This window comes from Diadema antillarum, unplaced genomic scaffold (genome assembly GCF_040938485.1).
Source record: "Diadema antillarum isolate AM-2024a unplaced genomic scaffold, OU_Dant_1.0 scf00000014, whole genome shotgun sequence".
Taxonomy (NCBI): domain Eukaryota; kingdom Metazoa; phylum Echinodermata; class Echinoidea; order Diadematoida; family Diadematidae; genus Diadema; species Diadema antillarum.
In genome coordinates this window covers 53,196-77,161 of record NW_027270903.1, presented here as the reverse complement: position 1 = coordinate 77,161, position 23,966 = coordinate 53,196, and the positions used below count along the sequence as shown (strand labels likewise).

Sequence of the window (23,966 nt, the reverse complement as noted above, 5' to 3'; positions counted from 1 at the left end):
AGTACATGTATTAAAAACAATAACAGTAATAGTACAATGTAAACTTGTAGTTGTGGTATTGCAGTAGTAGTAGTGCTACTACAGTCAGCAGTGGATTTTCAGGAGGGGGCACACCGCGCGCATGCCCCCCCCCCCCCTTATTTTTTCTTAAGACAAAAGGAATAAAGAGAAAAAAAAAATGGGGGAGCATGCACCCTTCTTTAATTCTTCAAAGGAATTCCTGGATCCACCCCTGACTGTGACTCCTATCACTATACCACGTACCATTCACTGTGCTCACTGGATGTTCATCCAGTGTCACGTTGCTAATCTTTGAGTGCCAGATTCATTGGAAGATTTCATCACAGTAGTTGACTACCGCAGAATAGTGATCAACAGCCAAACGAGTATAAATGGGATTCGGGGGGTGGGGGGTTACCAACACCACAATCAGTCTCTCATACAAGGAAATCTGCCAGGATCACTATAGGTATATACATAGTGACTATATACATATTTGTAAACATGAACACATGCCAGAGATCGTGAACAAGGCGTACTGTAGGTCAGACAGCTGGCCTAATGCCTGTGACCCTCTGGAAAGGTTAGCCATGCACCTCCAGCATGAGAAATCTAAACTCAATCATCTTTGACCCTGACAGGTGCGTCATGATTAGGGGAGAGAACGCAATGAATGAAGCCAATGAGTCACCCATAGCAACATTGGAAAGAGACGCACATTCTGAATGACAACAACAAACACAAGGTAATGATGATGGACAGATAGTCTACATGGGGGGGGGGCATGCAGTAAAGAAGTACAGGCCAAATAATAATGTATGTTTGTTTGCTTTTTGACTCACACTTTGAGCACTTCTTCTGGGTTGATATCCACTGCAATGTGGCTGCTGGGGAAACTGCCAAAGCGGCCTGCGGTGGTTGCCATGGCAGGGAGACGCGCATTGTAGCAACGCTGTAATTCTTCGGGTGGCAGCGGAGTTGGTACCACAGCAGTAGGAGCTGAAGGGAAACAAAGGAAAATCAAAATTCATAAAGAGTATAGCTTGACAAGTATAACTGAGACATTATAGCTGCAATCTTCTTCTTTTTTTGGGGGGGGGGGGAGGTGGCAAAAGGTTAAGGAATTGTTATTTCCACGGGAAACCATTGAGAGCAGCAATTTAAAAATGTTTGAGTTGTCACATTTAGTGTAGGTCGCTTGTATCCAAAAACATACTACTAGATAAAGATTTGCAGTAAAGCCTAGAATATAAGGAGATGTCACTACTTTTTTTCAATGACAGTTTATTCTAGAAAGAATGTAACAAAACTAGTGTTAACATTTTGTATGTATTTAATAATACTTAATATTGATTGTACTGATTAACATTTATACATTGTTTGTTTCTATACCTAACTCATATTTTAGAACTATTTTGAAGCACTAAAGCTGTATTTTTGTTTCATCTGCAAATGACAGATACATTGTAGTGCCTTTAAGAAGAATTGCAGAGTTCTGCATCAGTGTACAATCAGGGTACAAGCAACAAAACCAGAATGATAAAACCAACACATAAAACCCATACTTTCTGCTGAAAATTAGCCAACACATCAATCATAAATATTCTCATTATGTCATTCTACAGAAGATTTCTTAATTGATTTATAAAATTTGCACAATTTGCATAAGTTCTCATGCATGCAGAAATGTCAGAGACAGAAATAAGAGGAAAACTTGCTTGATTTTATCTGTCTAGTTGTAACTATCCTAAAATTCATGTACATTCTGTAACTGCAAATCGATATTGTCGCACAAGATCTATTTTCTATTCCATCTTTGTTTTTTTGATTGTCCCTTATACATTTTTAAAGTGAACGCTGCAATTTCTGTAAAACACTTTTTCATGAACATGGAGCTTGAATGCAACTCAATAACAGCAAATACATTTACTTGAATTTTCCACTTCTTTGCCATATATTGGTGCAAATTGAGAGTGAAGTCATGCTTGAACGTGTTGAGGCTTAAGGCTGCATAGTCAGACATGTAACATGCAAAACATTTGCAAAATTATTTGTTGGACTTCTCAATCGGATATTAGCAACAGGAGTTGGGCATGCTTTCTTCTTCATTATCTACACCTATATACTATGTGTCATCTTGATTTTGTCTATCCAAAAGAACCTTTGATGATATTACAGTAGTGGAAATCTTGAAGAAAAACAGATCTACTGTATAAGCTAAACTTACGTATTGTGAGTGGTCCACACGAGCCTATGGATGCATTCTCAAACCTCGATGCTTTCTCAAAGCCCATTAACCTATGAAAATATACAGAATGGGGGGAAAAACAACAGTATCATCTTCATTGCCTTACTTAATCTCACATTAAGTACTTTGCTACCAACAAACTATGGTAACTGAAAAAATAGTAGTAGAAACGCAAGTTTATACTTCCAAAATTGTTCATAATGAAGACAAATGTGCAGTAGCATCTGGTTTCTTCCTGTTTATTTGCTTTTTATGATTATCTTGGTCATTTGTACACAGGCTTAATATTAACACATGAATTTGACATTACCTATTTTCTCATTTAATTTCACAGCCAGCACACCTGTGGCACTTTTTTTTCAAACATTATCTTCACACAAATGATATAGACATCAATATCTTTGTAAGACAGTCATATAAAATAAGAATAGAATGTGTGTATCTACCCCCAAGAAAGAAAGAAAGAAACAATCAAAACATGAAAAAGTTATGCAACTCCACACAGTCACATCAATACATCACTTTTGTATAGCTTCCATGATCCTTAGCAAGTTTTTACCATTTTTCTTCTAATGCAGCAGTTCACATGATAATCAATACATTGGACTTTGCACACTCATACAGTCAAATCAAAACCGGTTGAATTGCACTGAACTGAATTGAATTGAATTGAACTGAATTCAAATAAAATGAGATGAAATTAATTGAATTGAATTGAATCGAATGGAATTGAATTGAACTGAATTGAATTGAATTGAATCAAATTGAATTGAACTGAATTGAACTAAATCGATGTGGTTTATTGACTAAGCCCACAGGCTGAATGTATGACCGTGCATCACAAAACCAACTTAGTTAAGGACAAATTTTGAAAGAACAGATTCTAAGCTTTAAAATGATGTATAACTTAATTCAAATAGACTCTCCTAACCTATCTGTACAACTGTTTGAAAGAAAGCACACACTCTGGAAAAGTGTGAACTGAGAAAAGAGTCTCTGAAGTACAGGGTGCATTCAACTGCTTAATCTTTACAAAGCTGTACTACCTGGGCAATGGATGGGACCAAAAAAAAAAAAAAATAGGATGAAAACCACTGTAGCAAAAATAATGAAAGGATTATCAGACCAAGCTGAAATTAAGCATGCTCCATCAACACATTCTGCCCAACTTTCAAAGAAGTAGCATTATTCCTCTCAAAAGTTATCAGAATTGTAAGTAAAGAGTGAGCAAAGGATTTTCAAAAAATGAAAAGGGGTCTCTAAGACATACCTGATTACACTAACCTACACCAAAAAGGGTTGTGCAAAAACTGGTGAAAACACACTTTCCTATTCATTTAAAAAAATGTAGAAGAAGAAAAGCTTTTTCAGAAAATATCAAAAATTCAAGATTGACTTGGTTGACCCATTTCATCTTTTTTGAGTCCTCCTGTAAAATCAAGGGGGACAACCTTTTGTTGGTTCTGTGATGTACGGTCACATAATTTATGACAGTTAATCCTTGCATGTTTTTGTGCCGATAATAATGGCAAATGACGCACGGCACAATTTGGAATGAACATTATATCTTGTATTCAAGGTTTTGCTGTTTATGTCATATTAACCTTATACATTAAAAACAGGCACACTAATGCAAGAAAACAAGCACATTTAGGTAGAATTCTTCATTAAACTTAATGATACTTGCTGAATTAAGGAAATATGGTTTCATCTAAAGAATGAGGCAAACCAAAAGGGATTCAAGACCTTCTACACTAGCCATGACCCAGACAAACCTTATAAATGCAAAGTAGGCAAATTATATTTTGTGGTGATTGCCCGCGCAATGGTTGACATCAAAATAATTCCAGCGGTTGTGACATGCAATGTGATTAATCTGCAGAAGTTGAAGCTGTGCTTCTTACATTTTTTTTTCTTGAACAGCAATAACTTCTAAACTTGTAGTGCAAAGATAAAAGAGAGAAATTTTTGTGCAAGTTTACAGTAACATTCACACTATCAAATTTTTCAAAGATGGCCAGAAACATTGTGACAATATATTAAAAAGTAGTCTACTTACTCAGCCATTATGACTAGGTTCTCAATGCAGCCAGAAAAGCTTGGGAGAGAGGAAAACTCAGGACTGAGAGTGAGGTTGGACGAGGTGCCGATGTAGAATGGCGACATGGCGTTAATAAAAGTCTCCGTGCCCAACAAGCGTCCTCGATCTGCTCGACGATCATTGACCAAAAGAGTTATTCTGCCAACAGAGGATAATGCATGAATATATTGGTTCCATGACATTTGCTCCTGCGACAATTGCTCCCATGAAAAATTACATAAAGGTGAGTCGGACTGATTTGCCTTTGCAGAGCCCAAACAAACAACAGCATGAACAACAGCATATGGTGAATCATATGTCACTAAAAATGAGACATAAAGAAATCAACATAACTTATGCTGTTTAATGTCTTAAACTGAAATTGAATATGCCAATGAGACATAAAGAAATCAACATAACTTATGCTGTTTTATGTCTTAAACTGAAACTGAATATGCCAATATTCAAATTCAGTTTAATACAAAACAGCATAAGCTGCAACCAACTGAACCTAGAGTAGAAAATCATGAGGAAAAAACAAACAAACAAACAAACAAACAAACAAACATATCCTGCACTCTCAAAAACATGGACTGACAACAAACAAGGAAAGTTCTTGTACCGCTTTTCTTTCTTGGTGAGTATGATAGTGTGGGCGGAGCCGTTGTTATAGGAACCATCTTCTCGTTTGGTAGACAGGGTAAGTCTTCCCTGGCCGTTATTAATCTGAGCCACTACGCGGCCATCCAACAACCCTACTGCATAGGATATCTGTGTGGGAGAGAGAGAGAGAGAAATATACAGGTAGTAGATGAGTTCAATGAGGTTCTGTTTGGGGGAAAGCATCCCAAATAATTTTGCTGGAGGTCAATGGAATCAACTACCCTATACTATATCGCATATAAATTACAACGCACGCGAAAGTTCTTGTCTACACTATATGCATTGAATTCCAGTAGCAGTTCACAAAAATTTCATGCTGCAAAAGAGGCCATCAGCTCCAATTCGCGAAAAATTCATGCCGCGAATATATCATGTTTTACAGTACGGGTATCTCTCATCATTCTTCCATCTCTTCCTCATTGTCTATCCTTCTCCCTCATTTCCTAAATCCTTTGCACACTCTTCCCTCCCTTTCTCCATGCACACCTGTCTTCTTCACTCCATTACTCATCCTTCACACCTTCTCTTTTCTGTCCTTCCCTCCATTCATTGTCTTCCTCCTTCCCTCACATAGTATCCCCTCTTCCTTCCCCTCTTGCTCTCCTTCCTTTTATCCTTCATTATCCTTCCCTCCCTCTCAACCTCCTCCCCTCCATCCTCCTTTCTTTCTTTTCTTCCTCTCACCCTCCCCTCAACTCTTTTCCTCCCCACATTCCCACATCTCCCTCTCTCTGACTTCACCTTCATCCAATCATTCATCTTCCCTTTAAGCAAGCATGCATTCCTTCCTTTCCTTCCTTCCTTACATCGGTAGCATCGGGATCGGCAGTCCGCCGTGCCCGCTGGTGATGCTCTCCCGCAGCGAAAATGGTGCAGTTGGGCATCAGTGTTCGGAACGTCACCGTGACATCAGCCTCACGACCGAGTGGAATTGGTCGGAAGGTGAGGAAGCCAAATCCAGCGAGTCCCACACTCCTCTCAGTCTAGCCATTGGAAAGACACAAAAGATCAAAGGAAATTAAATATTGAAATCCTTTGTTGTCAAATGTTATCAACTCAACCTTAATACCGATGTATATTGCAATGGAAAACAAACCCCTACATTATCCCCTGGTATGTTTATATGATGAAATCTTTTACAACATTCTCTGAATGCAGCACCCAGTTAATGAAGTCCCCAGCACATACTGGTAACAAACAACAAAATTCATGATCACAAGCATAAATGTCTATTGCAAAAGCTGTTTTACAAATCACTGTTAGGCCGCGAATTTACCAACATGCTAAAGTATCATCATGTACAAGTACAGTGCCAGAGAGAGCAATAGTATTGGCATCAAATTGCAAAAAACAAACAAACAAACAAACAAACAAACAAAAATCATGAAAACATCTGTGATCTCATTCGCAATAATAACTGTACGCAAAATTAACAGCTTTTAAAAGTACCTTGGCACAGTTCCAAATGAAGTGGTAATGTTGTGTAGAGGATCATTAAAACAAGGAAAAGTAGAAATTACGCGGTGCGTAATATATGTCCCCGCCGGAAGTAGCATTTAGTAGCAAAATGTACAATATAGGTAAAAAGATCAAGGTCAAAGATCAAAGAAGGTCAAAATTCTGTGTAGAAGTTTTGAAGCCCTCACCTAGTGCCATCACATAAAGCAAACGGAATTGAAATCGGGTAAGAAATGGCAAAGGAGTAGCATTTTGTAGCCAATGTACAATATATGTCAAAAATCAAGGTCAAAGGTCAAAGAAGTCAAAGGTCAAAATTCTGTGTAGAAGTTTTGAAGCCCTCACCTAGTGCCATCACATAAAGCAAACGGAATCGAAATCGGGTTACAAATGGCGAAGGAGTAGCATTTGGTAGCAAAATGTACAATACATGTCAAAAATCAAGGTCAAAGGTCAAAATTCTGTGTAGAAGTTTTGAAGCCCTCACCTAGTGCCATCACATAAAGCAAACAGAATCGAAATCAGGTTAGAAATGGCGAAGGAGTAGCATTTTGTAGCAAATTATGTACAATATAGGTCAAAAATCAAGGTCAAAGGTCAAAGAAGTCAAAGGTCAAAATTCTGTTTAGAAGTTTTGAAGCCCTCACCTAGTGCCATCACATAAAGCAAACGGAATCGAAATCAGGTTAAAAATGGCGGAGTAGCATTTTGTAGCCAATGTACAATATAGGTCAAAAATCCAGGTCAAAGGTCAAAGAAGTCAAAGGTCAAAATTCTGTTTAGAAGTTTTGAAGCCCTCACCTAGTGCCATCACATAAAGCAAACGGAATCGAAATCAGGTTAAAAATGGCGGAGTAGCATTTTGTAGCCAATGTACAATATAGGTCAAAAATCAAGGTCAAAGGTCAAAGAAGTCAAAGGTCAAAATTCTGTGTAGAAGTTTTGAAGCCCTCACCTAGTGCCATCACATAAAGCAAGCGGAATCGAAATCAGGTTAGAAATGGCGAAGGAGTAGCATTTTGCAGCAAAATGTACAATATAGGTCAAAGGTCAAGGTCAAAGGTCACAACCGAAATTCTGTGTAGAAGTTTCAAAGCTCCCATGTAGTGCTATCATATAAAGCAAACAGAATCAAAATTGGCTCATAAATGACAGAGAAGTAGCAAATTGAACATTTTCATCACACACGGACGCACAGACAGACAGACACACGGACACACACACGTACGGAGCCTGTTTCATAGTCCCCTGCTCGAACTCGTTCGGCGGGGACAAAAAAGGGTGAATTCTCAGCCAGTTACTTGCCATATGTCAGAGATCTACAGTGTAACTTAACCCATTGAGGATGAGTCCTGAGTACACTCGGGCAGGTGTCTATGGGAAATGCGTGTTGTAGCCAAATCTGACCGTCTTCAACGGGTTAACATTATCTCACCTTTGCCATGCAGCCATGTGTGACCCCAAATGACCTTCCAGGGTGCACCAGAGGATATTCGCCACGAAAGAGGAACAATCTTCGCAGACAGCCGCGAAATCTCTGACTTGTCACATTTCGACTGTCCCAGTGAAGAATGACAAGAGTGAAAGAAATGATCATTGGTAGTCACAACACTCACAACATCTAATTTTTTTTGACTCGCCCCTCTTGTGCATCTGAACATATTCAGTGAGGGTGTTTGGAAACAAAGCATTGGATCATGAACAACATTACTTGTACTGGAAAGCACATACTAGCTCAATCAGACGTCTTGAAAGCAATCTCATGTTTGTTGCATTCTGTCAGAATAGATTATTGATGTCTCTCATGGATATGAAATGGGCTACAGAAAAGTCCTACCTAGCAACCACAAGGCTGAGCTGTGTGCAGATGATTTCTTAATGTGTCTTGTGCATCTAATCGTATACATTTGGTGAAGTATAGATGCTTGCTTGTATGTGTACAATGTTAGTATTTTGATTGCAAAGTAGCAATTGAAGGAAATTTTCTCAGTGTATAATCAGTCCTACTAAAAGCATTTAAAGTCTGTTTTCATCCTGCTTATAACTGTACCCAGTAACCAACAGTAGGGGGGGGGGGGGAATAACAGCCATGAAGTACATGTAAGTGAGTAAAGAGGAGGAACTGAGAACAGACAACTCACTAGATGTTGTAATCTGATGGGACACCAGCCACGTAGACGTAATTCACCCCGGTCACCTGAAGGTTTGTAGCCTCACCGGGAGATTTAGACATCCCCTCACTGACGCTGTTGATGAACAGGTTATCTAGCAAGACACACAGAATTATGAAAACAAACAAACACACTTTCAGCATAGTACAGTCAAACCTTAGTGGCCACCTAAGGGAGACAAAAAAGTGGTTCTTGAAGACAGGTGGTCGCTATAGACAGTATATAACAGCTTTTCTCTCGGGGGAATTGTTTCTAGTGGTCATATATGGTAAGTGTTTGCTAGAGACAGGTGGCCACGTTTGACAGGTGGCAGCTAAGACAGATTTGACAGTATAAATGAGGTATATTTTGCTAGGCGCAAATAATTGGGAAATATCTCAGGAACAAGGCGAGCACATATACTCTGAAATTTCACAAGGTTGCATGTTTGTCTAAGGCTTGGAAACTGCATTTGGATGCCTAATGAGCAGAAATGAGCAGGTTTTAGAAGGAAATGCACATTTCTTACTAAGTATTTCTTATTGAATAGGAGTTCTGGTCTCCTTGTAATCTGTTTGATGAAAAGCTACCATCTTCATACTTCAGCTACTATTGAACGAATGACAAATAATGATTGATGATTAACTGGAGACTTTAATAGAGAAACTTCTGTCCACAGCAAAATTGGAGCAGTCTCAAGGGATAGGTACATGTACAAACATTATTGGAGGCAAACTTTGGTATGTCAAAGCTAAGAAAGTTCAATTTCAAGCTAGAACTCTCCTTTCCACAAAATATTTATTCACCTTGAAATGTGGTATACATACAAAGCTATTATGGAAACTTGTAATAAAATTCTGAGACAGCAATTCTGAGACACTTAACAGTGGGGAACTAGGTAGCAAATTACCAAAGTCAAAAAAAAAAGAAGAAGAGAGAATGCACAAATATACTGAACTGGAGTGACATACAGTTTACTCCGAAACAAACTACCACAGCTATGAACAGGACATGAAACAGAACACAAAATTCAAGCTGGAATAGCAGAGCAGAGAGAAGGTAACAATGTACGAGAGTCAAGGAGAGTCATCGCCATGGCAACTCACTGATCTGCCCGATCCTATTGATGCTGATAGCATGCCACTCGCCGTTGTTGATCCGCCTCTCGGAGACGAGGATGCCGATCCCGTCCCCAAGGTCGTGCTTGATGGCCAGCCTGCCCGACTCCATCTCAATGGACAGTAAGGAGCTCTGACCATTCCAGAAAGATGAATAAAAACCAAACAAACAAATGGCAAGGTTCAAATATGCAGATAGGGAAGATGTTGTTATATTGCAATGTTGTATTTCAGTGTTATGCCACTTGGCAGAACTACTTAAAGGGAAATCCAGTTCAAATATAAGTTAATCTAACAATAAAGAAAGAGTAAAATCTTAAGAGTTCAAGGTAAAATATTTGACTGAAATTGGATGAAAATAAGGAAGTTATGACATTTTGAAGCTTTGTTAATTTGAGTGAGCTAACCATGTCATAACCTCACAATTTTCCATTAATCATATACAAAATAATAATGAAAATTCAATGTTTCTGTCATTGAAATCTGAAACATGATATTATTTCAGGTTGAATAACTTCAGAATAGTGATCAGCTGGCGACATAAAAGGATTTGAGCCTCAGAGACATAATTGCGTTTGAATGAAAAACTGGAAATTTCAAAATTTTATGTACAAACTATATGGCAAGTTGTGAGGGGACGACATGCTCACTCTGCCATTTGCATATTCATGTTGACCGTTCAAGAACTGTTTCCTGCAAAAATTGTGAAACTTCAAAATGTCATAACTTCCTTATTTTTCATCCGATTTCGATCCAATTCATACCATTGAACTCGTAATATTTTACTCTTTCTTACCAGTCTAACTTATATTTGGACTGGATTTCCCCTTTAATGCACATGCATACAATGTCAAGCAGCATGCTTTATACGCATACAATGTCAACAGCACACTTTAAGGCCTATCTAGTTGCGTAGTAAAGACATTGCTGAGATGTAGACATTGTCTCCGTGTCTGTACATCAAAATTCATCCTATCTGCTTGAATGAGAGTGTTATATGAGTTGCACAATACACAACAGAAATCAACTGCCACCTATTACAACAAAAGAGACTCGCACTCTTATAATTCTTGTTCCCCTCCTCCACTGCACTACTCCACTACCTCTACTGCCCTCTATTCTATTCATTTCTATATTCTGGTGCACTTTGTGGCAGAGACATGTCCGACCTTATTGCAGTAAAAAATTGTGAATGACAACACAAATTAATACAGCACATAATTCATTTTTACATCTTTTACAATTGTCAGCAACTGGATGTTATATTAAGACCAGTGATGAACTTTGTGGAATTAAATCATAATTTGATAAGGTTCCATGACATATGCTCCCGCAACAATTGCTCACATAAAATATCTGCACGCTAATAAGCTAAACATAACCCTAACCATAACCATAATCCTAATACTAATCCTCACATCATATGAAATCTAAAACCCTATCATAACCCTAACCCTAAGTCCTTGAAGAAAATAAAGACTGGAACAATTGTCGCAGGAGCAAATGTCACGTCACCTCTGTCAAAGAGAGCAAACTACTGTAAAACTAAAATTCTTCGCATGCATGGAACATTTGCAAATTTCGCGAGGAGCCAAGCAAGATCCATGAAAGTTTTTGTCTGCACAATGCATTGAATGCCAGTGGCAATTCATGAAGGTTTCATGCTGTGTCGCTCGGAGATCCCAAACACTTTTCTCTGCCATGTCGATGCTCATAGCAATTTCCTACCGAAAATATCTACAGAAGTATAACACAAGACATACATACTTTCAAAATTCAAATTAAACTTGTGCAATTTAGCTTCTCAGTATATTCAACACAGCTGGAGCCTGGCAGCAAACAGGTTGCTCCTAATGATAGAGTGGCAACATCTGCAGTGATACCATCCAGAGCAGTGGCACCATCCGGTGTGGCACCATCCGAAGTGGAAGCTCCAACTCAAGAAAGTTTCATACCGCAAATGTTTCTGGTTTTACTATGCTAAACATTTCTGACACACCCCCCCCCCCCCTGCCTAATTTTCAGACACTGCACACTGGAGAAGAGAGCCATCATGGCGTGAGTCCAGAAGTTTACCTGGTCTTGTGAAGCACTGAAGAAGAGGAGGGCATTCTCCGCTAGAGTCTTGATCTCAAAGTTGAGGGCGTTGATGCGACCATCCCACAGATTGGGCTGGGGAATGGCTGTGTATCCCGTTCCATCAAAGTATGCCCCTGGTTCAATCGTTTCAGTCACCGGGCTGGGATGAGAGAAGTGAATGAGATAAATCATTGTAATTATGCAACATATATTTATTGAGTTAAATTTTTCACAAGTCAGGACTTGCTGACAATTTTGCAAGTGGAAAAATTCACATGTGTGGAGTACAGCAATACAATGGAAATTTGATATAAAGAGATCTGATACAACAAAATACTTGATATAACAAACTAATTTCTCTGGTCCCAATGAATTCATTTGCTATGTTTTGTATTGTTTATTGACTACTGATATAACAAAATATCTGAAATAAAGAACAAATTGTCTTGGTCCCAAGGATCTTGTCATACTGAGTTTCCACTGTACTGTGCTTATCGATAATGGTCTCCTCCAACTGTACACCTTCAGTTACGATGAAATATATGAATGTACATTACACTCAAAATGACACAACATATCTATTTCTTTTGAGCAGTCTTGTTCATATTTTGATGTGAAAATTGTTGATTTTGTTATAATGACTTCATCCATAAAAGTGGAGAAATAAAACAAATCAAAAATGAAACTGAGTTAGCCCTTTAAGACATCCCTGTCATACCTTTTGAAGCATCCTTCACAATTTCCTTCAATGGTCTTAAAGTTCCACAGGCCTACAGAGACATCATCAAAAGTGACCTCTCCCATACAGCCTTTGAATGTCTTCACAGCAACCTGTGGAATCTGTGTAAAGAGGGCAAAGAGTAAAGTTTACTAATACATAAGGAAGTTTTATTTACATGTATATGCAAAAAAAAACTCACACTCTTCATAATTTCAATATCCTCAAAATGGACAATCACCCACAAGGATCAATATGTCTTGGAAAATAAAAAATGAAAATAGGGCATTTTAGATATGAGGAAAGGTTCATAGCTCAAAAGTGAAATCATAACCCTTCATGTATCAAACACATCTCAATTTGTATTATGAATTTCAGCAAAATATCAACATCCCTTCTTGAATTTGATAGTCCAAATTGATCAAATACAAATGTGACTTCACAATAAAGTGTTTTCTTTCTAAAAGTATGAAGTTTTGTTATCAAACCACTGATACACTTGGAATCTCTCTAAATTAAGTACATCTGAACACTTACACTATAATTTGATGGGATCCCTGCTAAGAAAAAGTTGCTATCCTCCCTGATGTCCAGAATGGTTTTGCCGACTGGGGATGAGCCTGTCACAGTGGTGCCATTGGAGCTCCTCACCTGGCTGGAATCTTCCACTTTGAGGGAGGCGGTGTTTGAAAACCTAAATGATAAGAAAGATCATAAATGTATCAAGTTGACAAGTAGTAAAAGAAATAAGTGCTTGAAATAAGTGCTTGTTTCTTGCCCCTTAAATGTAGTCATCTTGTAAAGTGCCTGAAAACAAAAGACAATCAATCAAACTTTAAATTAATGCTGTATATCTTCCTCTTTTGTACACATAAGAAAAATCAATGAAGAATTGAATGACCCTAATTTGGCAAGTGCAGCTTCCACGATGAAGTTTGTGATGCATAACTCTAATTCAAATTGTTCTTTAGACTTTGCTTGTATATGTATAATTTTGTTGGTGAGACGGAGAAACTATGAAAACAATCTGTTTTGTCAATGGGCAAAAAAGGGTAAGGATACTCTCAAGAATTAAAGCTAATCATTAAATTACAAAGTGTTGGAGCAATTTCTTTACTGAGTACAATACATCAACATTTGAAATCATCCCATTCACAACATTTGATGGAATTGGTCTACAGAGCTGGACAGAATCCCAGTGAAGAAGAATACCGTTTTGTGATAATTTAAGATCTCAAACTCAGCACAGTACTGAAAAACTACCTGGCACATCTAACAAAGTGGTTTTAAAAGGCATTACTATTATCAAGTGTAAGTTTTACAAGAAAGGATTACAGTGGGCTATGACATTTTAACCTCAATTCCAAGGTCTGCTATGAAAACTGAAATTTTAGCAGAGTTATAGCAGGCTAAATCTTGTTAACAAATATCAAATGTTACAGTTACAGATACAAATTTAAAGCTACATGTATAAGTATTTTCGAACACACAAAAATAATGCCTCCAGTGACACTTTATGGTGGAGGCATAAAAATGGTGAGGCTCAGTGAAATGGGATTAAATCGAACACCACTATGCTATCAAAATGTACCTCTGAATCTCAATCCTGTACCAGTCATTGCTCGCTGTCACATTGGAGGGGTGCGTAACATTACCCTTCCCTGCACCCAGGTTCCAGCTGAGTTTGACCTGACCGTTCACTGTCTCCACGATGAGGTATTCATCCTGGGAGAGCCAAAAAGATGTAGAAGGCCGAGGAAGTTCGTAAATATTGCATGAAAGACATACTGAGGAATGGAAAGCATAGAGTTATAAATAAACATTTGAAGATTTGCACAGATAGACCAAAAAAAAAAAAAAAATCACAACAGAAATCACACCAAACCGAGTCATGGTAAAAATTGATCTCACAACATGAAACTTGGAGGCCAATTTCATGCATATCGGAAAGATGTTCAGTGGATAAGAACAATGGTAGTGGCAATGAGTGAATTAAAACATGACATTTTAAATCACTGTCCTTCACAAACTACCCTGTTACCAAGAGTTCATCATCATCATCATGAATGTTACCATCATTCATCCAAACAAATAATAAAGAGATAAAAAATCAGATACACATAATCACACAAATTGCTGTGGCAGTGAGCACACATGACTCACCTGAGCGGGGCTGCCAACATAAAAGACCAAATTGTCCGGACTAGTCACGTTGATGTTGAGGGTTAGAGCGTTGAAGGCTGAACTAGAGACAGGAGGACTGTATGTCCTGGCACAGTCACCCTTGGAAACCAGAGCAACTGATATCTAGATGGGATGGACGTGAGGAGATCAGTCAGTAGCAGTAAATCCTGCACACCTTTCTTGTTCATTTTCTCCTATGCAAATCCTACTTTAATTCTGCTTCTCAGAAAAAAATTCTCACTTATAAATTCAAACAATTCATGTCTTGAAATACCAGTCATGATTCAACTATGTGGGTGTTACTGTATCATAATTTACAATCAACTCAGATGGGTATACACTACAGCTAATACAGTCACAGTTTTGAGATGACATACCGTTAAATATTATGTTATGTGACTCTTTTGCAGCAATTGACAATGTAGAACAATTTAATGAAAAAAAAAATGTAAAGGAGACCACCAACACAAAGATTTATATGATCAGGTAATATGTGATGTCCAATTTATTATCCCACAGTAAAGGTAAAGACAATTTTCTCCTTTTTTTTTTTTGCAGTGATGCAAACCCCCTCCCATACCTTCTACTCAAAAAGAGAGGGAAAACTAATAAACTCAAGAAAACCCATTGATTTTCCAACAGTTTTGCAGGACTTAAAACCAGTTCTCTGCACATGTGGTCCTTGCCTCAAATCAATTCCTGACTTTCTATTCTGATAAACAAAAATCCTTAAAACTGAGAAAGCGAGATAAAAATAAAAAAGGTTGCGACCCCTTCCCAAATCTGGTACTAACCCTGGATGCCTCGGTTCTGGCGTGCTGGATCTTGTCCCTCAACTGGCTGAGATTGGCCCTGATTGGGGCCTCCAGACGGTTCAAACCCAGGGCCTGGTCCCTCAGGTGGTTCATTTTCATCCCAATCTCATCCACTAGGCCTGCCGAGTCTTCCACTGCAGTAAAGAAACAAAGAAGCAAGCAGATAAGTAAATGAGTAATTAACAAACAGACACAGCTTGAATAGAGAGTAAGCCTTGTCTATCGAGGGTAGATGTTCACCACTTGGGAGGATTCGTCCACGACAACGAACAAACAAATTTCAGATATAAATTTGATGACAGAGTAAAGTAAGCCTTTAAGGAAGATGTACATTAGTCATGCTGATTCCTCCCTTTCAACACACGAACAATCATATAGGCAGATACACTTGAAAATAGAACTGAATAGATAAAGTAATACCTTGTCAATTCATCTACTGATAATGGTAGAAAAAAAAAAGCATTTTCTCATTTCCTACTAAATAATCATATTCAGTGGTCAAGACACTTTCTCCACTGCACAAATGAAACACAAAAAATTCACATCTTCTGTAGATATATACATATTAAAGATGTTTTTAGCCTAAAATTTTCTCCAGTGTTGATGAAAAGGGTACAAATGTTAAGAAATAGCTTCAGTGACAAAGTTAGTCTGTAGCAAAAATCACGATCAGATGGATAGAGCACACAAGTATGTCTTATGTACAATGTATGCATGACAGTGAAGGAGTCTATTTTAAAAGTTTGTTGAACTTCAATAGCAAATGAATCTCATCAGCAATACTGAGATCACTGACCTCCTGTACAATCATGTTCAGGGTTGTTTGGAAAGAATGCTGCAAAAACATGGTACATTTCATGACAAAAATAACCATGGTGGATTCATCTAACAAACAATAAACAAAGATGAGAGAAAATTACATCTCTTTGTCTCCAAGTTTGACTGACAGATAATCAATAAAAGTTTCTTTTCCCTTTGTCTTTGATTTCTTTTTTTTAATTGAGTTAAACAGTAAGCAGGTGTTTTGTAGATTTTTCCTTAACAAGAACAATAAGGATAATGAACTTATTTGTTTGGCAGTTGTGACTTGTGGTTAAATTTGGAGGCAGTGAAATCTGCAAGAAACACCTGTACCACTAAGGTCAACAAACTTATCACGCACTTCACACATAGGCCACTGAACCCAGAAATACAAACCTGTATCTAATGCTTCTGATATTCATTATACAAATGATGCATAGGACAGGGTGGATGGGTGAGAATTGGATGCGCGAGTTTAACTTTGGAACTGTTTAAACCCACGAGCGCAGCAAGTGGGTTTTAGACTATTCCAAAGTTTAAACGAGAGCATCCAATTCTCACTGATCCACGAAATAGGCCAGTGCATCATTTGTGTTATAAAATGGGCCCTTAAATTCATGAAATACAACCATTTTTCCCATCATGCACCCGGCACACCTACAACACTGTACAAGACTTGAGCCATGCGTTCGGATTTTAACGGACGCATGGCTCAGTGTGGATCAGTAAAAATCAATGCATGACAATTGACCAATTAGATTGCACAGATTTTAAAGCCCATTTTATAAAAGGCACTGACGTGTAATGACATTGCCATTTATAGCCGTGGAAATTGGTTCTAAACAACCTCACATAACCCACATATCTGCAAACACAATGGTTGCTAACTATGCTTGCACCCGGTTCCAAGCCACTGCCCAAAACCTTGTGCTGGGACATCTTGTTTGGAACCAGCACTGGGCTATAAGAAAACACTATAACATCATCACTTCGGTACTTAATTTCAGTCTGATTTCTACACCTTGAGTTTGCTTGCTATTCTGCCAAGGAGGTTATATTTTGTTTTTTGTTTTGTTTTTTCCAGCATTGGTTTGTTTGTGTGCAAAATCACTCAAAAAGTTGTTAACGAATTTGGATGAAACTTACAGGAAAAGATGATAATGACACAAAGAGCAGATGATTATGTTTTGGTAGTGATCTGGGAATTTTCATGAATTTTTGAAGGATTTTTCTCTTTTGGCAGGTAGGGTCAATGAACTTGGAGATCAAGCCACGCGTATTTGAGGTTTGCATGAGTGCACGTAAAAGCGTGCTCTCCTTGGGTGAAGCGCTGCGCAGCTGGAAGCTGATGACGTATCAAAAGGCTTCTACAATGTATATTGAGAAACTGGGCGATTTTTAGCAAGTGTATATATGGGTGGAAATCACTGATCTCTATGGAAAAACAAGATCAGTGGTGGAAATGAGCTGCTTGGCAGAGGTCTGCGCTCTCAGAGTGCTTTTCCAGTTTTTGTTTGTTTGTTTTTTCAATTTGTCACCTGCTATATGTGGTAAGGAAATCTAGGACAAACCTTGGTGTTGCCATGGAAACCCTTTGTGGGAGATCCAAGCATAAACTTTTGGTAAGTTGTTTCTGCTGCTACTAATCACTGCATCGTTAACTGAGAGAAGCCTCTTACCGGAGTTTCGGATGTCATCCGTCATGTTGACGTATTCCTCGAACTTCCGTCCCAGCCCATCAACTTTGCTCTTCAGCACTTCACCTCGTCGGATGAACTGCTCTGCTTTGTTTCTGGCACTTTCTGCTAGCTTCTCGGCTGCCATGGAAACATTCAGGGCCCTCTCGGCATCTGTTGTGATGTCTGTAACACAAACAAACAAGATATTTAGAGCAGGACAGTATTTTCCTTTTGCTTATATATTTTCCAACTCCAATTCATTTCAAAAGGAATTGAGACAAAATGAAAGCATTTAGAAAAAGTTGTTACTTTTAGCGAAGAAGTTTCCATGTAATAAACTATTTTTCTTTCCATTTTCCTTCTTTCTTTTGATCTCTTGTCTCATGACAAAGCTCTCCTCTTTTTCACAGTTCTCCATATTTCCTCTAACTTCCTTTACTTTTTTCAACACATTTAAGCATAAATTAATTTCATGAATTACCGACTAATTAATTTGATACGACCATAAAAAATTCTTTTGACATGTAATGGTTGTAGTATGGATTGACAGCATGGTACTACTAGTATGTCTTCAACTTCAGAATATGATATGCCAACAAACACCTACAAAAGGTCTTTACTAGTGTTTTTATTGTTTCCTTGCATCACAAAGTGACTATGTATTTCATCACTTGTGACTGGACTGCATCTCTTGTTCCTTAAAGGGATGGTATAGTTTTGGTTGAGACAAAGCTTCAGGTTTCCAACTTTTTTGTGAGACAAAGAGAAACTTTTTGAAATATGAAAGAGGATACAATTCTAAGAGGAATTCAAAGTTTATTTGATGAAAATTGTTTTGGAAATGACTGAGATATCAAAAAATAAAGGTAACCTAATAAAGAGTGGGATCCCTCACATATTAGTACCACTTTGTTTTTTGTTTTTTTATCTTAGCCACTTCAGAACAGATTTTCATCAAACAAACTTCGAATTCCTCTAGATAGAACTGCATCCTCTTTCATATTTCATAAGATGATTCTCTATATCTCACAAAAAAAGTTCAGAGACCTGAAGCTCCATCTCAACTGAAACTACACCATCCCTTTAATGTACACAGAAGGCATACTCATCCATCTTTGCCGACAAAGCTGGTAAAAAGTAGAGTAATGGTTAGCCCTCTGCCTGCCTTGAGCGTCAATTGGTACAGAACATCCTACAGTATTGTACACAATGTGCAAAGTCGTTGGCACAGAATGGGTTACCGACAGCATCAATCATTACATCACCAGCTAAAAATTGTTTGTTTCACCTTCTTCTAACGGAGGCAGTGCAGCGTTGATCTCAGCCAGCGTCTCACTGACTCTGTCATGGATAACCTCTGTGTCATTCAGACGACCTCTCAAGGTGGCAAGGTCACCTGCCATGGACTTCAGTTCACCGTTGAGGGCAGCAGTCTGTGCAAGCTGGTCTTCACCAGCTTCCTTGAGACGCATGGCTTGCTGAACGATGGACTCCCCTCCATCGGCAAAGACCTACGATAAAGACGGGAACACGATTCTTGGCACTGTTTTCTTCAAGGGACTTACAACAGTTACCATAGCAACAGGTCCCATACTTGCAACAGACTAGAATAAACATTGATTCAATTGTTGCTAGTGTGTAAAGACAAGGCCCCCTGATAGAGATTTATAATAATAGATTAATCTTTCTTTCTTTCTTTTTTCAAACCAAGAAAGCATGAGTACATTAATCCAGTTGCATGGTGTGCTCATATTCAGGATTTTTCTATTTAAGATGTCTTATTATATTTCACAGGCTTCAGGTATATCCACCACAGACATGTAGAACATGTGACTTTTCTTCTACTATAAATATTATTTGAAAAAAAAATTAATATCATGTTCAATCTTACATTTACGAAATTAACACTACATGCATATCAGTCTTTCTTTTTTATATTGAGATGATTATTTTCAAACAGAATAATATACAATATCTATATATACTTCAATCTCTCACATTAGGTTGAAAAAAAAAAATGAAAAAAAGATGCCTGTCTTTGGTCTTTACAAAAGGTAAAATATTTTCAAATTGGTTTTTGTTTTTCTCATATTCAGATTTATACAGAATTTAATCCTTACAAGGAAGGGAATAAATGCCATTGTGTCTCATACATGTTGTAGTATATACCTCACTACTACCACCTATCTGTACACCCATGTTGACTGAATTATATTCCACTGACTGCTAGAAGAACTACATGTATTTTCTTTCATATAAATGCATCAATATTGCTGCATACAAAACACAGAAAGACAGAGTTCCAGGGTGCTAATGTACATAGTAAAAGTATTGTTGAATGAAAAGACTCAGAAAGTAAATTTGCCTTGTCATGTGCTCTGTCTGCTGCCCTCATGGCCTCCACTGATGCATTGTGGGCATCGTCAATAGCAGCCAGTATGTCGGAGTACGCCCTCACGGCCTGGAGGGAGCTGTTAGCATGACGCTGGGTAGGCAGCAGAAGGCTGAAAAGATAACAAAATTTTCAAAAAAGAACTTCAAAAGAAACATCAAACCTGATACCAAGATAAGAGTCAATGTCTATATTCTTGGAAATTTACAATGCTAGTTTAATACACATTTGGTGAGAAAACTTTGAAAAATGACTATACATGTACCTTTAAACTTATGCAGAGTTTGAGTTCCTTGCTTCTGGTAATATTTTGGCAAGTAGGCAGTGAAAGGTTGAAAATATTGCAAATTAACATGATTACAAAATTACACTTACAACTAAGAAGTCATAAAAAATTTAGTTGCTTTATGTGCCATGTCATCTTTGATTGAGGAAAATATGTTATAATTTGTATAAAGCATCTGCCTCACAGGGGGTTTAAATATTCAAGATTCAAGATTAAAGAATTTCCAAGGTATAATGCCTGAAGGTTGCACATGCTGGGGTGGAAAAAATACACCATGATTATGATTGGGAGAAGAATATTTTGTTTACATCCATTCCAATGGCATCAGATGATGAATCGGGTTGGAGATAAAATTTTCGACTTACTTCTGCAAATGACGAGACTCGTTGAGGGTGTTGTTGGCATGTTCCACGGCTGCTTCGGTCAGCTCGGTCAGTTCATCAAGGTCCGTCTCCCCGTCCCCAACTCTTGCTCTCAGGTCTGGCAAAAGGGATGTCAAGTTGCTGTGGTCCGCTCGCATTTCCTGCAGAAGGATGCAGGCATTCGTCATCATGTATTGTAATCATGAATCATTATATCAACTTCTGACAGCACAATACCTCTGTCCAAAAAACTTTTCCTCTATACATCTACATTATATTGGAAAATGTATTAGAATGACGTATGCTAAGAATATAAATACAGTATGAGATCATTTATGAAGATACACATTTTTACAAACTGAAGAAGTAACAAAGTAACATTACTTGACTGAAATTAAATAATCTTATTGTGGTAAATGGAAATATGCGGTCTGTTATTGTTGCGTCAATGCGTTGAGGCGCGTTGTGTCCATGCCAATGGCGCAGTGTGCGTGTGGTTGGCATGGGCACAACGCAACTTTTATTTTTCATGTGAATATAATGACGCAGATTTGATTGATTCTGGATTCTTCACTTTCACTTGAGAGAGGATGGTATACAAATGTATTCTCTATGAGCTCTGCTATGTTGAATAGTTAATAGGCCTGTATCTGTTATTCACTCTGTATTCGACATGTAGCTGAGGACAGTGCGGAGTTTAGACTGTCTATTTGATTTGCTCAATAAATCATTGCAATTTCAACTCATGGGGACTGTCATCGTCAGCGTCATCATTAACCCGGCTTACAACAAATGGTGTCAGGAGTGGGATGATGACAGCCTGGCGGATTGCGACGTTCTGACGGTTCATCGAGTTGAAGAACCCTGATCAACGAATAACAGCCTCGAGTATGACGGAAGAATGATCCACGTTTCGCTCCGAGGAGACCTGCTGTTTTGACGACACTTTGGTAGCAGACAGGAGTATGCAGGAGTGATCTTGATGGTGTACGTTGATCAGCTCTGGTAGAATAACGCTACTCTGTGAGGCAACTTCAAGATGATTAGGCTCGTCGGTAGCAGATTGAAGACTGGAGCAAATGGTGCATCGAGAGTTTGCCGTAGATGTCTATCAGCGCGAGTGTACCACAGGAGCAGCAGGACATCGATCAGGATGTGACGGTTGGAGCTGGCATCTCACGCACTGAACAAGTATTTGATAACTTTCGTTTAAACCGATTGGACTTCAGGCAGATTTTGACCTGTGATGCCATTTGGGCATTACGTTTCATGTTTGAAAATGACGTGTATTAGAGATTTCTAATTGGTCAAACTGCGTAATTAGTCATGTGTGAACAGATTGTTTATAAGGATGTGCAAATTGATAATTTCTCTTCGACATCATTTGGACAGGCGATGAAAGGGTTGTGTGTAAATCTCGCTCTAGGCCATGCTCAGATTGAAAAGTTTAGTGGGTATTGTGAAGATGGCACTGAAACACCTTTTTCTAACTGGATGGAAATGTTTAATCTGACAGCTGAACCTTTCAGTTTAAGTGATGAGGAAAAGGCTAGAGTTTTAGTGAGCAATCTCACAGGGTCAGCAAGAGAGGAGATTATCTATTGCCTGTCTGAAGAGAAGAGGAGGAGTTTTACAGAGGTTGTAAAAGCTCTCCGTCTGTGTTTTAGTCGAGAGAATTCTCACTATTTGCGATGCTTGTTCTATAATCGTGTTCAACATGATAGTGAAGACTTGGCAGACTTCAGTAGGGCTCTCATGCGTCTTTATGCAAAATTGGTAGATGCTGCAGACGATGAGAAGGAAGCTGCGGCTCTGAGGCAGCTTAGAGACGAAGCTCTGTCCAGTCAGTTTGTCAGTGGAACACGGGATGAGAGGGAACGTATCTTCTTGAGGCGTTTGCACATGAAAAATAGGGGAGGCCGATTTGAAGTGTTTAGGAGAGAAGCACTGTTAGTTCTCCGTGAAGACTGTATGCTAGAGGGAGATGGGCTGAAAACTGGGAGTGCTGATGCTGGAACACAAGGAGTGTTCACTGACCCGGTTGCTCAGCAGCTAGATCTTTCCTCAGATACAGCTGGACAGGAGAAGGAGGATGCGATATCTTCTCTTTTGGATGGGGGATCGCAGATTCTGGGTTGCGTTGATGTAGATGAGGGTGGTGCAGAAATTGATGCTAGGGGACATGGACATGAGTCATGTGATGAACAGGTTGATGCAAAGGATTTAGATGCTGGGGTGCTTCTAATTGCAAAACCTGTGGGAGAGGGTACCGAGAGGGGTCCCGAATTATCACATGAAGGTCAGGATGTTCAAAAGCATGCAAAAGTGCAGCCACTGAGAACTCACTTAGCGCCAAAGGAGCGGTCAATTCCAAAAGGGGAGAATATTTCTCATGGTGACATCAGCATTGTTGTCAATAGTGTAACAACAAGGGAGGCATGCACACCAGTTAACTGTAACATGTGGAAGCATGGATGTCATGTTCAGGGAACAGTATGGGGGCCCTGGGAGTCCAATTGGAGACCGAATTTTCATGAAAGCTTGGTTGCTGCAGGTTAGAAATCCGCTGTCCGTTCATGGAATTTGTTGTGAGTTGATTCACTTACATACGTTCATGACTGCAGCTGAAACTTGTGTACCATCTCAAGTAGCAATGGATTTAGGAACTATGCGCATTTAGAGATGCAATATCAATGCGAGAAATGATTATCAATATACAATGTAATATGGTTATTGTAATTGATATGTGATTGATAAGAAGTTTTGAATGAGATATTTGAATAGTGATAAGAAAGTATTTGAAATCACTGCTATGTGGAAAAATGAAGGAACTATAGCCATTGTTTTCATTGTTTTGTTGGAAGCTGAGCAACATGGCATTCTGACAATATATTTAGTGGTTGTTCAGTGATTCAGAAACTTTTGATAATGAG

At 38.5% G+C, this 23,966-nt stretch overlaps 1 protein-coding gene across 1 annotated transcript; it reads right to left on the bottom strand.

Annotated features, from left to right (window-relative positions):
* Window positions 1-838: 838 nt before the first annotated feature.
* On the bottom strand, window positions 839-14,781 carry LOC139722626 (laminin subunit alpha-1-like). Its single transcript, XM_071633924.1, has 13 exons — window positions 14,678-14,781; window positions 14,106-14,239; window positions 13,052-13,208; window positions 12,515-12,636; window positions 11,794-11,956; window positions 9,706-9,850; window positions 8,591-8,714; window positions 7,885-8,005; window positions 5,798-5,974; window positions 4,951-5,099; window positions 4,308-4,487; window positions 2,228-2,298; window positions 839-999 (listed from the first exon to the last, which is right to left on the bottom strand). The coding sequence occupies exons 4-13, from the start codon at window positions 12,598-12,600 to the stop codon at window positions 839-841; spliced, it is 1,377 nt and encodes a 458-aa protein (XP_071490025.1). The 5' UTR covers window positions 12,601-12,636; window positions 13,052-13,208; window positions 14,106-14,239; window positions 14,678-14,781.
* Between the last annotated feature and the right edge of the window lie 9,185 nt (window positions 14,782-23,966).

Coding starts and splice junctions, on each gene's coding strand:
- LOC139722626 (XM_071633924.1), bottom strand. CDS start 12,600: ATGGGAGAGGTCACTTTTGATGATGTCTCTGTAGGCCTGTGGAACTTT. Junction 4,488..4,950: donor CTCACCAAGAAAGAAAAGCG/GTACAAGAACTT, acceptor CTCTGTTGGCAG/AATAACTCTTTTGGTCAATG. Junction 2,299..4,307: donor AACCTAGTCATAATGGCTGA/GTAAGTAGACTA, acceptor ATATTTTCATAG/GTTAATGGGCTTTGAGAAAG.